The following is a 15486-nucleotide window of genomic DNA, read 5'->3' on the forward strand; positions in this document are numbered from 1 at the left end:
GCGATCTTAGACAATAGGGAGCTCTGCTCTTGAGCCAGGAGGACATGTAGAGCCTTCTGAGGCTGGCTTCAATCTCTAAAAGATCCCACTGTGGGCCTATGGGTCTCCAGCCCCAGAAGATTATTCAATATCCGGTGCAGCAGCACGATCTCAAAAGCCCAGTAGATGCCGGTTTCTATTTTTCATTTCTCCTCTGGTGTTAGGAAGGTCTTATAGCAGCAGGAACGGGATTGGCTTGTAAGCGAGCCCATGCCGTGTAGGACTTTGGGAATGCATGACCTATGGCTATGCTCTCTGAGCCCCATGGTGGCCAAGTTTTGGTCTAGAGTTCTAGCTGGAAAGAGGCGATGTGGTGGCCTTAGATCAAGGAGATCGGGGATTAAATCTGGACTCAAAATAAGATTTGTGATGTGGGGCACTTCTGCCTCAGTTTCCACACCTGTAACCCAAAGAGTTGAACTTGATGACCTCTACATTTTTTTCCAGCTTGAGAGCCATGACCCTCTGAGCGCCAAACCTGGCTTTTCATACTCAGTGAGGTTTAGAATGTAGACAGGACTTATTCCCACCTTGCAGGGAAACAGGGCCCTTTGGATGGACTGTCAGCATGCACTGTGTGATGCTGGAGCTCAGTTGAATCCCTCACTACCTTGGCCAGCTCCAAGGAAGCCCAGGAAGGAAGGGGCAACGAAGGCACTTGTTGACCAATAGACAGAGGCTGGAAATACCTGGGTGCATAGAGGAGGTGATCTCAAATCGGAACTGCAGCTGTCCGCTGACGTGATCAGTGGGGAGCCTGCGGCCCAGGGTGTAGCTGACCACCCTGTCCCTAGAGGGGAAGCACAAGCGCGGCCCTTGTTAATCATCTGCCATCTCCTCCAGTGGACCGTCCTCGAGCGCAGGATCTGCCTTTGCCCTTTTCTCTGTCCCTGGCGCTTAGCTCAGCAGCCGGCCCTATCCGGCAGTAAGCGAATGTTGTCTGAGTGACCGATAAAGATCATCACAGAGGCTGCTGACGCCTCCTGGTTTAGAGGGAAACCCAAGACCTTTGCCAGCAGCTCACCAAAGGCACCTGGGAGGCTGAAGAGGGCATGAGGTTAACCCATGGGTTTGTCCGATGACTAGCAGTGCTGTGGTCCACAGGCTGAGACAGCTCCCAGGGATGAGAGTGGGAAGAAAAAACATTCAATTCATGAAGTCATCAGACATTTATTAAAAGCTAACTGTGGACAAGGTTTTATAAAGACAAAAATAAACCCGTCCCTGCCCATGAGGAGATTATCTTTTAGGTATCTGGCTAAGAAAAGATAAATCAGAGCAAAGAAAAGAGAAAGGAGAGTGAGAGGGAGGGGAGAAGAGAGGGAATAAGAGGGTGAGGATGGGAGGGAGGGAGAGGAGAGGAGAGAAAAGAAAAAAGAGAAGAGAAAAGAGAAAAGGAGAGGAGAGGAAGGGTGGGAATGGGGGAGCTAGAAGTGGAAAGGCAGTGGAAGGAACACAAGTTTGAATTACTTAGTTAATATCTCTCATAATGATCCAGGTTCCAACCTTTTCCCTCCTTGAGCCACTTGTTCTCCACCTTTCTTTCTGAGGTTTCCCCAGGATTAGCAGTTAATCCAAAGGCAACTCAATGGAAAGAGTATAGGATTTGCATCTAGAGGGTCTGAGTTAAAATTCTGGCTTTGTCGCTTACTGCCTGAAATTCCCTTTTTTTTTGTCTGTGTCTCAGTTTCCTCATCTGTAAAAGGAGATTGGATGGGCAACTTCTATGGGCACTTCCAAAATGTGATGGTTATAATTTATAGATATACTCCCCTGTGTCTGTAACCTGATGATGTGGAATATTGGCAAGACTGTGGAGAGTTTGGAAATTTAGGTTCAGCTTCAAGCTGTAAGTTTTTGGAAAACTTGGAGGATCATAGAGAGAGAGCTGGGAGGAACCCCAGAGATGATCTAGCCCAACTTGTTCATTTTATAGATAAGGATTGCACAGCTCCCCAAGGCTAAGCAGTTTGCCCACCTCCATCTAGGTGGATGGATGGGATGCCCAAGGGACAAGACCTACAGAACACTCTCCTTTCCTGGAGTCCCTTAATACCTGTCTGGGGAGTAAAGATGGGCCAGAGAAAAAGAAGTGGATCCCAGAGCTCTTCCAAGGGAGGAGAGTCCAGGGAGTAGAGGGAACCCTAGAATATAAGTACACAAGGGGAGGTGTACCTACACATGTGCATGCACACAGACAGACAGACAATAGCTCTGTGGTCTAAGGAAGAGCAGAATGAACTGAGCATCTGGCACCTCTCAATCGGATACTGGTTTGGTAGTGGGAAATATCATCATCCACAGCTTCTCTGTAGATTCTGATATTCTCAGGAAGCTTCTTTAAGATAGCTTCCCACATGCATAGAAGAGGCTTGAAAGTACTAAGGATCAGGGGTAGCTGGGTGGTACAGTGGATAGAACCCTGGCCCTGGAGTTAGAAGAATCTGATTCAAATCTGACTTTAGATACTTGATACTTACTAGTTGAAGGGGGGAAGGAGAAAGAGAGGGGGGGATGGGAAGGGAGAGAAGAAGGGAGAGAGGGAGGGAAGGAGAGAAAAAGGAAAGAAAGAAAGGAAAGGGAGGGAGGGAGGAAGGAAGGAAGAAAGGAAAGATGAAAGGAAAAAAGAAAGAAGGAAAAGAAAAAAAAGGAAAGGGAGGGAGGGAAGGAGGAAGAAAGGAAAGACAAGAGGATAAAAGAAAAGGAGGAAAGAAAAAAGAGAAGGAAGGAAAGAAGGAAGGAAGGAAGGAAAGAAAGGAAAAAAGAGAAAGGAAGGAAGGAAAGAAAGAAGGAAGGAAGGAAAGAAAGAAAGAAGGAAGGAAGGAAGGAAGGAAGGAAGGAAGGAAGGAAGGAAGGAAGGAAAGGAAAAGAGAAAGGAAGGAAGGAAGGAAAGAAAGAAAGAAGGAAGGAAGGAAGGAAAGAAAGGAAAAAGAGAAAGGAAGGAAGGAAGGAAAGAAAGAAAGGAAAGAGAAAGGGAGAGATGAAGGGAGGAAGAAACAAAGGAAGGAAAAGAGGAAAAGAAGGAAGAAATAATGGTCAATTAAGTCCATCTTCTGTGGACTCACATCCAAACACCCCCTTGAGCTAGGCCCTTTCCCTGTGACTTGGGGCTGCTGACTTTCTCACAAGATTAAGCACCATTATTTAAAATAGGAAATGAGAATGTTCTGAGGCGCCAGGAATTAAGAGGGGGGGGGTGGTTTCAGCCCCAGCTCACTCCCCAGGCCGGGGGCTCCTCAGCCCGGATCAGCACAATTACATTAGATGGAGCACGCTTACCCGATGGCGTGTCTCTCCAGAAGCCTCTGCACAGGCATGGACAGCTTCCCCAGGAAGCGTTTGATGATAGGGCGGCTCTTGGCGAACTTGTCCTTCACCTCGATCTCCAGCACATCCGTGGGCAGGGAGACGAAGCTGAAATGCTGAAAGGCAAGCACAGGCCGTGCAGGTGAGCTGATGGGCAGAGCTGATGGGCAGAGCTGATGGCAGCCTCCTTGGCCCTGACTGCCAGCCCTTCTGGGGTCCGAAGTCAGGATGTGGACATGGAGGAGGAATGCTCCCCTGGGAAAGGGAGATGAGCTAGAAAACAAGAGGGAGAAGCAATGCTGCTCCAGTGAACGGATTTCTGGCCATGGGTCAGAAGGATCTCAAGTTGGGTTGGGGACATGTCTGACATGCAGACAAGAGATCTGAATTCAAATTCTGTACCTGCAGTTTCCACTGATCTGAGTTCGAATCCTGTACCTGCAGTTTTCGCTGGGGCAGCTCTCTAGGACATTAATTTGGCAGGAAGGTGCTCAGCTGCATTGGAAGAGGGGACTATCCTCCTTGGGAGTTCTCTAGGGCAATGAAACCATGTTTGGTCCCTATCTTGAAAGATGAGAGCTTTGGGAAAATGGCCTAGGCTGCCCCAAGAAAGTGGGAGGGAGGGATAGACACAGGAAGGGAGAGACAAGGGGAAGAAGAAAAGAAGAAGAGGAGTGAGAAAAGGAGGGAAAGAAGGAGGAGGGAGAGAAGGAATGAGTGAGAAAAGGTGGGAAAGAGAGGGAGGGAAAGGAGAGGGAGTGAAGAAAAGAAAGAAGAAGGACAGAAGGGTTGCTGCCTCAGTTTCCTCATCTATAAAATGATAGCAATAATATCTACTTTACAGCGTTGTGAGGATCCAATGAAATAATACTTGTGATTATTACTTTCTTAATTAAACAGCCAATGCCAGCTACTATTATTTCAGTATTCCAAATGTTGCTTAGACTTCTACTGGGGTGCAGAGCCCTGTGCTGCTTGTTGGGGGAGAAACAAAGGCCCAGCTCGCATGGAGCTCATGGTTTGGAGAGGAATCTGACCCTAGTGGGCTCCCATCATTTAAGAAGTTGCCAGAGCAGAAGCTCTGAGGGGCGGCTGTCTGTGACAGGATGAATCCTGGCTGACTTCTTGGAGAAGGGAGCAGCTAAGTCAAGGTGGACAGGAAGATAAAAAGATGAAGAGAAGGAGGGAGGTTTCAGAAATCAGGAAAGTGTGGACATCATCCCAAGCGGAACAACAAGGGTAGGGGAGCCATTCAGCACGGATAACTTATTAAAAAGCTTGGCAATCACTGCGGGTTCTCACTGTCCTCCAGCTAAGGAAGAGCAGGGATGGTCAGCAGAGCGTGCGATGGCCTCCGTTCCTCTGTGGGCATTCTGGGCTCCCCCCTTCCCTCGGGCATTTCAACCCAGTTCTGTCCAAAGCTGAGACTGAGAAAAGGTGCTGGACAACGTGACTCATTGGGAGTAATTTGAACGAAAAACAGTTTTCTCTCCTTTCCAAACACAACAAACAGGATTAGAGCACTCGGTCATAGGGTGTTTGGCACACCTGCAAGGCCCTTTCTACAGACAAGAAAACCACGTCTAAGACAGAGTCGCTGATTTGTCCAGAATTACACAACTGGCCAATGTGGGAGGAAGCGTTCGAGTCCGGATCTTTCTTGGCTTCAGGTCCAATACACGTCCCATGATGATATGCTGCCGCCTTTGCAGGTTCTTTATTATTCATGGGCCAGAGAAGAGATTTGGAGTCTGGGTTTAGGGGTCATGAAGGTCTCTCTTAGTAGGAGACTGGCCCAAGTCTAACAGATTGGGCCTCAAGAAAAGAATCTGGGCCTGAACTGGACACTTAGTTCCTTAAGAATCACACTGACCCACACCACACCCAACACCCTATACCAAGATAAGGTTGAAATGGGTTCATGATTTAGCTCAGAGAGAGTTTCGACAAGTCAAGGTTTGATTATTCCTAGAAGGTTGAAATGTCCCAGAAAGATCAGCGTGGGATGGCTCAGAGGAACCAGCTCTCCAAAGGCATGGAAGCCCATTGCGCCTTCACTCACCTTTGTGACGTTCTATAAGCACTGGCCCAAAGCATCCTTTCCTGCCATAAATGATTTATCCCGGGAATGAATAGGGATGGTGGGCTTGGAGGAGTAAAGGAACAGGCAGGAGTCCTCACTAAAGAAAGAGCTAGGAGGATAATCTGGCTCTCAAAGCATCCTCCTATCACAGGCAGAGTCTGAGACCTTTTCTCCTCCAATTCCCAAAGATATGGGGGACAGAAGGCTCCTATGTTGTCAACAGCTCCACCCACTTACTGACATGGGAGACCTGAGCAGAGGAGAGACTGCAAGCAAAGCCAAAACGGACAGGAGCCTGAGAAAACAGCCCCTCGGGACAGCAGCATTATTCAGAAAGAATTGTCCTTCTACAGGATTTATGACGTGCCTATGTACATTGGTATCTGGGAGAAAGAAAAAAAGAAACTGGGCCACTAGATGGCACTGTAGGGGATAAAGTTCTGGCCTTAGAGTCAGAAACACTCATCTTCTTGAGTTCAAATCCGACCTCAGACACTTTCTAGCTGTGTGACCCTGGGCAAGTCACTTCATCCATTTTGCCTCAGTTTCCTGGTCTGCAAAATGAGTTCCCGAAGGAAATGACAAACTAGAACCTTTGTAAAGAAAAGCCCCAATGGGATCATGAAGAGTCAATCCAAGTGAAATGATTGAACAGTAGCCACAACAAAGTGAGCAAAGGAAGTAAGGCAGATGGCAGAAGGCTTCCTGAAGGTGAGAGTTTAAATGTAACTTGAAGAAAGCCAGGAAGAAGAGATTCTTTGTTTGAATCACAGAGCTGGAGAATTGGGAGGGACCCCAGAGACCTCGTCTCGTGCATCCCTTGTAGCTCCCCTCCTTCTGAGCAGGGGTTAGGCTAGTCCCTTCTGGTTCCACTTGGCTCTCATGGCCAAGATTTTCCTGACATTGAGCCCAGATGGCTTCCTTATTTCACCTCCTCCTCCTCCTGTCCTTTCATCCACTGGCCAGGCCCCTCCAGCCACTGGAACGTAACCTTCTCGCCTCCCTGGCTAAACATTTCCAGGTCCTTCAATGATTTTACATGTCTACAAAATAAAGTCTAAAGTTAATTCTTTCAGATCGCAGTATCCTCCAGTATCCGAGAGGCAGGCTAGATGACCCATCAAGCAATAAATAGACGAGCATTTATTAAGTCCCTACTATGTGTCAGATACTGTAGATACCACGACAAAAATTCAATAATGTGTCCTATCAGTTATGAGCTTCCTGACTTTTCCCTTTGCTTCACATAGTGTGTGCTACACACAGCAGGGGCTTAATAGATGTTTGTTGTCCAACTGCCCTTCAGGAGTTTACATTCTATGAGCACAATATACAGATAAAGTTCAGATCACGAGGGAGGTGGTGGTGACTGGGAGGTACTATCACCGGGAGCGGGAGAAATCAGGAAAAACTTCCTGTAGGAGGTGGTGTTGGAAGGAAGCTAGAAAGGCGGAGGTGAGGAGGAGAGGCACGCCAGCCTGGGGGATGGCCAGGGCAAATGCCAGTGGGCTGTGGATAAGGAACAGTAGGAAAACCCTAGCGTATATGGAGAGGGGCCATGGGTCAGAAGGATCTCAAGTTGGGTTGGGGACATGCTGTGGAGGGCTTCCAATTACAGAGGAGTCTCTCTTTGTTCCTAGAGGTAATAAGGAGCCACTGAAGTTTACAAAGGGAGTGAACTGTCAAGGTCAGACTTTTTGCTTTAGGAAAATCATTTTGGCAGCTGTGGGAAGGAGGGATGGAAGGACGTTTGAGACAGAGGACAATAAGGGGCTAAATGACACAGGCTGATGAAATTCTGAATTAAGCTGTTATCTGTGAGACAGGAGAGAATACGACAGAGGGGAGATAATGTGGAGGTACAAAGGACGATATTTGGCAGCTGTTAGGATTGGGGGTGGTGAGAGAGTGGGGAATAGAGGGTGAGTCTGGGATTGCACATGTAGTGACTGGAACATGAGGGGAGGCTTAATAGAATAGAGAAGTTTAGAAAAGGGGCAGATTTGGGGGAATGAGGAATGTTGTTTTGGACATGTTGGGATGTCTCCAATTGGTGGTTGGTGACGGGGGACTGAGTTTTGGGAGAGAGACTAGACATGGGAATCTTAGATGTAGGAATCATCTGCCCAGAGCCAATGATTAAATGATGAGAGCCGAAGGGCCATCAAGGAGAATGGGAAGGCAGATGGGGTGAGTGGGGGGGGAGATACTGCTCCACAGTCTCAAAGAAGGCAGAGTAGGCAGGAATGCTTCAGAAAACTCAAGGAGGATGGGTGGGGATTTAGAAAAGATCATCAGATCTGGTAATTAAGAGTCATCAAACAGTCAACTCTCACTGAATGATGAGACTAGAAGACAGATGGCAAGGAGTGTGTGTGTGTGTGTGTGTGTGTGTGTGTGAGAGAGAGAGAGAGAGAGAGAGAGAGAGAGAGAGAGAGAGAGAGAGAGAGAGAGAGAATATAGAGGCAATGACTAGAGACAGTTTTGTCTCTGAGGGTGTCTGGGAAAGGGAGATGAGCTAGAGAACAAGAGGGAGAAGCAATGCTGCTCCAGTGAACGGATTTCTGTTTTGTTTTTTTTTAAATCAAGGATGGAAGAGAACTGGCTGGGAGGCCCCCAATTGGCTCTCAGAAATCAGAGGAATTTTCCAACTCTTCCCCACTCTTGGGGCCCAGACGATTCTTCCATTAGGATATGGCTGGGCCAGGAAAGGTAACGGATTGATTGCCTCGGTGCCGAGAAACCACCTCTACCCCTTCCCGAACTTTAGACAAGTCTCTAGTCCTTACCTGCTAAGGAATAAATAAGTTTCCCTCCCTGACATCCCCTCTCATCTCAGCTGTGACCACAGCCGTTATTTCACCTTTGTGAACCTCAGTTTCCTTGTATGTAAAAAGAAAATATATCTTCCTGTAGTGTCTGTCAAGACCATTGGGAATCTCAAGTGGTACGTCTACGCAACGCTTTACAAACCTCAAAGCACTATATAAACATCAGCTCTTATTGTCCCTGACACTCAATGCTAGACCTCCCTCCCATCAAGTAGGCAAGAAGTGACAATTGCCAGTCGTTTTCTGGGCCCTTTTGTAGCTAGTTTGATAAGATGAAATCATGGAGGGAAATCAGATATAAGTGAAGAGTGTGCTTCATTCTTGGATTGACCAGGGAGCTTTGGAGCAAGACATAATCTCTGAATATGCATATTTGCTCAGCAGCTCAGGTGAGATAAGTTTTATTGTATGACATTCACTTTTCATTTGAACTGGCTGAAAGATGAGAGTTGATTAAGCAGGTGGGGGCCATCAAAGTGTGCTGCCTTTAGTTTCTCTCCTTGTTTTCCCAGAATTCATCACTCTCCTTGTCCCACCTTCCTGCTCTCCCTCCTCCCTGTGCTTACCTCAGCTTGCCAGATGGGGTTCACAGTGTTACATATGATCTTGGACCTCTTCTCCTGGCCATGGTGAGGAAGAGCCGGAAAGATGCTGTGTTTCCCTGGCTGGATGGAAATCTTCAGATAAGGATCTGGGTTAAAGAACATCCCTTTCTTCAGTCCCATGGCCTGGAAGTCTATAGAAAGAAGGAAATTCAAAGGTTGAAATTTCTTTTTGAGGAATCCTCACTTGGATTGGTCCTTACCCAGGAGAAAAAGTCAGGAGGGAATATGGAGAATGTTTTAGTCTGCCACCCATCCCTCCCATGCCCACCTGCTTCCATCAACTATTCACAGGTTTTCCATATTGGAAATGTTCCCCCTTCTCATCTCTGCTCCGAAGATTCTGGCTTCCTTTGAAAAATCAGCTCAGATGCCATTTTCTACGGGAAGTTTCCCTTGATCTCCCTAGTCAGCCCTCTCCTCAATTTGATTTGGATTTCTGCTCCATCAGTGTAGGCAGAATTCTGATTTTTATGTCTTGGTATCCCCAGCCTCCGGCATATTGCCAGTATGTACACAGTATGGGTTTAATAAAAGTTCTTTGGATTGGACCAAATTACCTTTTGGGGCTAGGGAGCTGACAGTTCTGGCACATTAATGTCCACCAGACCTTGTGGTTCACAGCCGGAAATCCTTGTGATAAATGAGTTAATCTAGCTCTCATCCCCACACCCCTCCTAGCCACCTTGAGGAAAGTTGTCGGATCATGATTTAGAAAAGGTATCAGAATTGCTAAGAGTGTTTGAGTTCTTATAAAGGAGAGCTGTTATAAGGCTTTAAGTGAAAATGAAGATGGCTCAAGGACAATGGATGGCTTGGGGATAATGGCTGAAAGCAAGATGGAGCATTTTGAAAATAAGGAGCTGCAGAAGAAGAGGGATGATTGACAGACATCCAGGAGTCAAGGGTATTGTCATCATGTCAAGGGAGAATGAGGAAGAAAGGCTTTCTGCACATCAAGTGGACACGCTGCGATGATTTGTGGGAGAGTGGGAGGGTAAGAGTCACATAGGACAGACAGGCATGAATGGGTTGCAATTGACGTCATTGGAGGGAAAGTCCACATCAAGGAGATCAGAGATCTGATGGGATCTTTGTGTAAAGGTGCAGATTTTAGACAAACCCTTGCTAGATTTTGTGGTTATCAGTGGGGTAGAGGGAGAGCTTATCTGCCATCTTCACTGATAAGTGCAGGGACGGTGGTGGTTGTGGTGGTGGTGGTGACACAAGATCACCAAAGAGAGCAGAGCCAATTAAAAGAGCTTAAACTGAGAATGTTTTTCTTTAGAAAGTAGAAACACAAGGAAACACAAAAGTTGTCAGCACTAGGAAAATTAACTAGGTATGGCTTGGACTGGACAATAATCCCTACCCATAGGATGGGCTAGATTCAAGATTTGCCAATTATAGCCTCTGACCTCTGCCTCTGGTGAAGCTGGAGCTGAGACCGAATGACTCTTCTTTGTCCCAGAGGTAACCTATTTCTACTCTCACCTCTATAACAATTTTATAGTGTTATTAATGTCCATTAAATTAACAGCCTCGTACAAAGCTCCAGTGACCACATCTTAGTTCCAGCTCAGAGAACAGATACTTAGGTGGGGACCCTTGATGTCTGATAGTGGGAGGGAGATAAGACCTTGAGAAGAACAGAGGCTTGCCTAGCACAAAGGACAGCTCCAACTTCCATTCCAGTTCTTATATATAAGAAGTAGGTGATAGGCAATCAATAAATTGGTTAAATTTTATTTAAGTGGGTAAAATAAAAGTGAATTTTATAAGAAGTCTAGCAAGACTGTTGGGGAAGAATAAGATAATTAACACAAAGAATTCAGTATGAAAGTGTATAGTTGTCCTTATTCTTCCTTTTCCCCTTATTTGGAGACAGAAAAGTCAGTGGCCATGTCACATGGAGCTGCCAGTAAAAGGCACAGGTACTCCAGGAAGATTTTGTGTCACCTGTCATCATCAAGATAAATACTTAAACAAATAAAAATTTTCAAGGGAAAGGACATTACTTTTATAAGGGGTGCAACTAATTGATCAAAGTTCTTATTGAGAGTTGGGGAAATAAGTGATTGGTTTAATAACTAGTAAACATCAGAAGGGGGCCTCAAACCCAGTTTCTGATGCCTAGTCTGCTATGTAGGCCAATGGTCCAAATGCCCAGTGGTTTTTCCACTTATCTTGTCACCTCTGAAATAAACATGGCGGTCTAAGGGAATTTATGAATAGAATCTAGACTTCTAAAACATTTTGAAAATGATTGGCCATGAAAGACTTTTAAAAATTGGGTGACTGTGGAATTCAGGGCAATATGGAGATAGATCACATTAGAAATTGCAAATTAGGGTGAGGATTAAATGGAAAATGTGTCCAATTCAAAGAGTTAGGAAATGGTGCTGAGACTGGTCTTAACATTTTAATAAATTATTTGAAGGAAGAAGGGCACGGTGAAATCTCAGAGTTTTCAGATAATATGATTTTTCTGGGTAATGTGATGTGAAGACTGAATAAATTTTCAAGGCTGTCTGAGTGGGCAGATCAATTTTACTGTGGGTAAGTGTGAGACAAAGTGTTAGAGGAAAAAAAAATTATATCCAAACATTCTCCTAGGATGGTCATCACAGACCCACTCGTTCCCTGATTTGGCTCTGTCTCTGGGTCTGCCCAGGTTACTCTCCCTCCTTCCTTTCTCACTCTTCTCCATGCAGCTTTCTTTCTTTTTTTTCCTTATGTGGAAACTCTAACCTAGGCTGTCTAGCTGTACCATCTCAGCCCGGGCTCTTTCATCACAGTCTCTACGGTGCCAGAATCAGTCTGGAGGCTGTCCCTCGGATGTTCCCCAAGTGCATTAGTGGCCGGTGCTCTGCCTGGAGGGCAGCCTTGACACCCGCCAGAGGGACAGACCCAACCTCTGAGAACCTGGACCCAAGACTGGGCCCCACCTGAACACCACACCTGCCACTTACACAGATTCAGTTCTCGTTTCCACAGTCGCATCACTTTTTAATCCCATCTTCTCTGAGCACCCTCTTGTGATTCAGACGCCACTGTTTATACTCAGACACAAATCACTGAGCTCTCCACGCCTGATAAATCTCGACAGTTGCCATAAATCTGATGAATGATTTCTTAGCCACACTTCATGACAATATCCAGGGCCAGGAGAATGTCTGGACGATTCCTTTTTAGCCAACTCGACGAGCTTTGACTAGCTAGAGTGTGTTCCCCTCCCTCAGTGGTGGGCTGGGAGGCAGCAGCTGGACCCAGAAGGCTACCTCCTGTCTCTCCCCAGGTGCTTTAGCTAGGTTGGTTTCTCCTCCGGGTGACACGGATTTTAGGAAAGGACTTGGATAATAGGATTCAGAGGTGAAGAAGCCCTGCGGTCAACTTGTCCGATGGCCTCAATTTTAGAGATGAAGAACTGGGGCCCCGAGATGTCATGGGATATGCATGAGGTCAGGAGATTTCCATAATGATTCAGATCTGGATATTCCTAAATACATCCAGCAATTTCCCCCCTCCAGCCTGAAGATTAATTAGATATTGAATTAATTGGGTCAGTTAGGCAGCCTCTCAGAAGTTCAGTTATTCCCTGTCACATAAGGGATTGGACTAAATTACTTCCAAGGCCTTTCTGGCTCAGGAAACCGTTCCTCCTGACAAGAATAAAAAAAATTAGAAAAAAGGTTCAGATAAACTCAAAACTATCTGGAAGCAGGTCGATATTCTCCGCCGTGCTCCACGCCCCGACCCCTTACTGCTGCAAACACTTGGTTGGGCCTGGGAAGGATCGTCTCCATCTTTTCTTTGGGGTCATTATCATGCCATGGCCCTCATTTGTTTCTGTAGCTATCGTTCTTTCCATTTCCATTGTGGGAGTCCCAGAGTAGGGTGTTTCCCTGCCTCTGCTTACCACTTTGCAGTCGCTAATATGGACAAATGATGTTTTTCAGCCCAAGTGTAAGACTTCACATTTCAGCCTAGGAGACATCTTGCAATGGGCTCCTACTGGGCCAGTTATACGCAGCCGTCTCCAGAACCTGTGGCTCTGGCAGCTCTCCCCGGCTCGGCGTCATCTGAGCCACGCTGCCTCTGCCCCCTGCCCGCTCCCCTGGGCGATGGAGCCCGGGGAGACCTGCGGGTGATCTGCCCCTCCCCCTTCAGGTGGGACAGTGGAACCACCTTGTCCAGGTATGCACTTCTCAAAGCTCCCCAGGGAGAGGACTCAGTGACCTTCTTCACTGTCAATATTTAACGAGCCAAGAACTTCCCCCGGGGGCGGCCTTTAACACCCCTCCTGCCATTCAGCCCATTCCTTCTCAAACCTGCGTCCCATAATCCCTCACTGACAAGGGGATGTCAGTCACACAAATGCTCCAACGGCCGTTATTAAAGAACAGTGACAGGAGATGACAGAGAACCGAGGAGAATGAGAGCGGGGGAGCCATCAGGCTAGGGTGGACCAGCATCAGCTGCAGCCTCACCTACCTTTAGGGAGTGTTCTAGCTATTGGGAGGCAGCAAAGTGGAGGGGAAAGACCATCTTCCTCAGAAGAAATACGAGCGTCTCGGCCCCCACATCTCCTACTGTGTGTCCATGAGCGGAAGATCATTTAATTTCCCTGAGCTTCAAACCACCCCACCTCTACTTGCCTCAGTTTCCTCAACTGTAAAATGGTACCACCATATTCGCACCAACTTCAGAGGGTTGTTATGGGAACAAAATGAGATAAAATGCGTAAAGCACTTGGCTCAATGCCTGACACAACAGTAGGTACTTAATAAATGCTTCTTTCCTTCCTAATGGGAAACAAAAGGCAACATTTTAAAAAATAGTGAAAATACGTCCGAAATAAGACTGGGCTGCGTCCTTTGAACAAAAGCAAGGGATGCTCTCAAGAACGGCGATTTACCATTTCTCAGGCCAGTATCTGAGGCAGGGGGATGAGCCATTGCAGCAGGATAAGGAACCTGAAAGGCAACTCTAAGTCCCGAGCCTTGCAGCAGAGCAGAGGCTTGGAAGGGCCCACGTAGTCCTGGGGTTGCTTCAGACTGAGCTGCCCCAGGAGGAAACAGCCCTTGATCCAGCTTTGCTCCTAACACTTCCCTGTTAATGAGAAGGGCTTTGGATTGCTTTTGCTATGGAAATGTGGGTGGGGCTTATCTTCCCAGAGAACTAATCTACCAGCCCTTAGTGGCTCAGAAGTAAAGCTCTTATTTCACCCACTAAGGGGGGGACAATGGAAAGCAGACAGATCTGCAGCCAGCCTTTCCTCTGGCCATTAATGTCATCAAGGAAACGTGCTATCTCCTATTTTTACACCAAGCTGGTTTATCTCTTTGCTCTGGAGTTGACTTTTAAGCGACCCACAAGCCCTGATGTTTCTAAAGTGGTCTTCAGTGGGTCCTCACTGACCATGTAGCTGGAATAATCTGAGGGCATCCAGGAACTGGGAGAGGAGGCCTGGACGCTTCCTCTTTAGAATGGGGCACCCCTGGTGACCAAGGGCTACCCCTCCTGTGAGAACCCGCTGAGACCCCAGAGCCCAGTTGGCTCCCAACGAGCTCCATGAAAATCGACAAGACTTCCCAAGCGTCTCTCGGGTCCCCAGCATCGGGACCGATGTAGCCAAGGGATGACAGAATGACAAGACCTGTGCGCCGGCTCCAGATCTTGCCCATGATGATGAGAGAAAACGCTGAACTTGAGCCTCAGTTCCCAAACTTGTAAAACGGGGATAAAATGATAACGTTTGTCATACTTAGCTCGCGAGGTGGTGACAACCAGATTAATTAGAGCACAGAAAAAAGCCTGGGCAATTGTAGAGATATTATGATTCTCATCATGACTAGAATGATGTGGATTAGGGGCCATGAGCGTCCACGCCATGGTCATCAGAACAAGGAAATGGGTTAAAAGGAACCAGGGGAGGTTTCTGGGAGGAGGCAGGGCCTGAGCTGTTCCATGAAAGCTGGTGAGGTTCTAGATTTAGAAATGGAAGGGACCCATGAGTGAGGGCCCGAGAAAGGAAAGGATCCCACTAGAAAATGCCTAAGGAGGGCAACTAGATGGTGTGTGGATAGAGCACTGGTCCTGAGTTCAAATCCAGCCTCAGAGACTTAACCCTTCCTAGCTGTGTAATCCTGGGCAAGTCACTTAACCCCTAAAAAAAATAAAACAAACAAACAAAAAGAGAGAGAATAAAACAAATCAAGAAAGAAAACGCCTAAGGTAGGTTTGGAACAGCTCCTTCTGACTCCCCATCCAGCGCTCCCTGAATGCGAGGGAGGAGACCGCCTCAGTCTGGCCTAGCCCCCAGCAGGGCCTCCGTGACGCCCGTGGGGGGCTTGGTTCGTTGGTAGGGACCAGAGTCCACAGTCAGTAGGGCAGTGACGCAAGTAAGAAGTGAAAGCTTCCCCCTCCTCCCCCTCTCCTTTCTGCTCTCCAGCTGCAAAGAATACTTAGGAGGTGCTTATGAAATCATCAGAACACACGAGGATGCTTCAAGTATCCCTCCTGACGTGTGGATTATGCTCCAAGTCACTCCAGCCAAGCCTCAAGGATTCTGGGGTTAACCAGTGACTCAGGCTCCGGCTTAATCATTTCCTACTCTCTCCTT

General features: G+C 47.2%; 1 protein-coding gene across 1 annotated transcript in view; it reads right to left on the minus strand.

The window, feature by feature from the left end:
• The window catches only part of HECW1 (HECT, C2 and WW domain containing E3 ubiquitin protein ligase 1), a 240336-nt gene that overhangs the window by 61321 nt on the left and 163529 nt on the right, over positions 1 to 15486 (minus strand). The window contains exons 10-12 of the mRNA XM_031951752.1: positions 8826 to 8995; positions 3319 to 3461; positions 729 to 829 (exon numbers count right to left, since the gene is read on the minus strand). Coding sequence (XP_031807612.1) covers positions 729 to 829; positions 3319 to 3461; positions 8826 to 8995 — 414 coding nt within the window. The remainder of the gene's footprint in view (positions 1 to 728; positions 830 to 3318; positions 3462 to 8825; positions 8996 to 15486) is intronic.

Source organism: Sarcophilus harrisii, chromosome 1 (assembly GCF_902635505.1).
Source record: "Sarcophilus harrisii chromosome 1, mSarHar1.11, whole genome shotgun sequence".
Taxonomy (NCBI): Eukaryota; Metazoa; Chordata; class Mammalia; order Dasyuromorphia; family Dasyuridae; genus Sarcophilus; species Sarcophilus harrisii.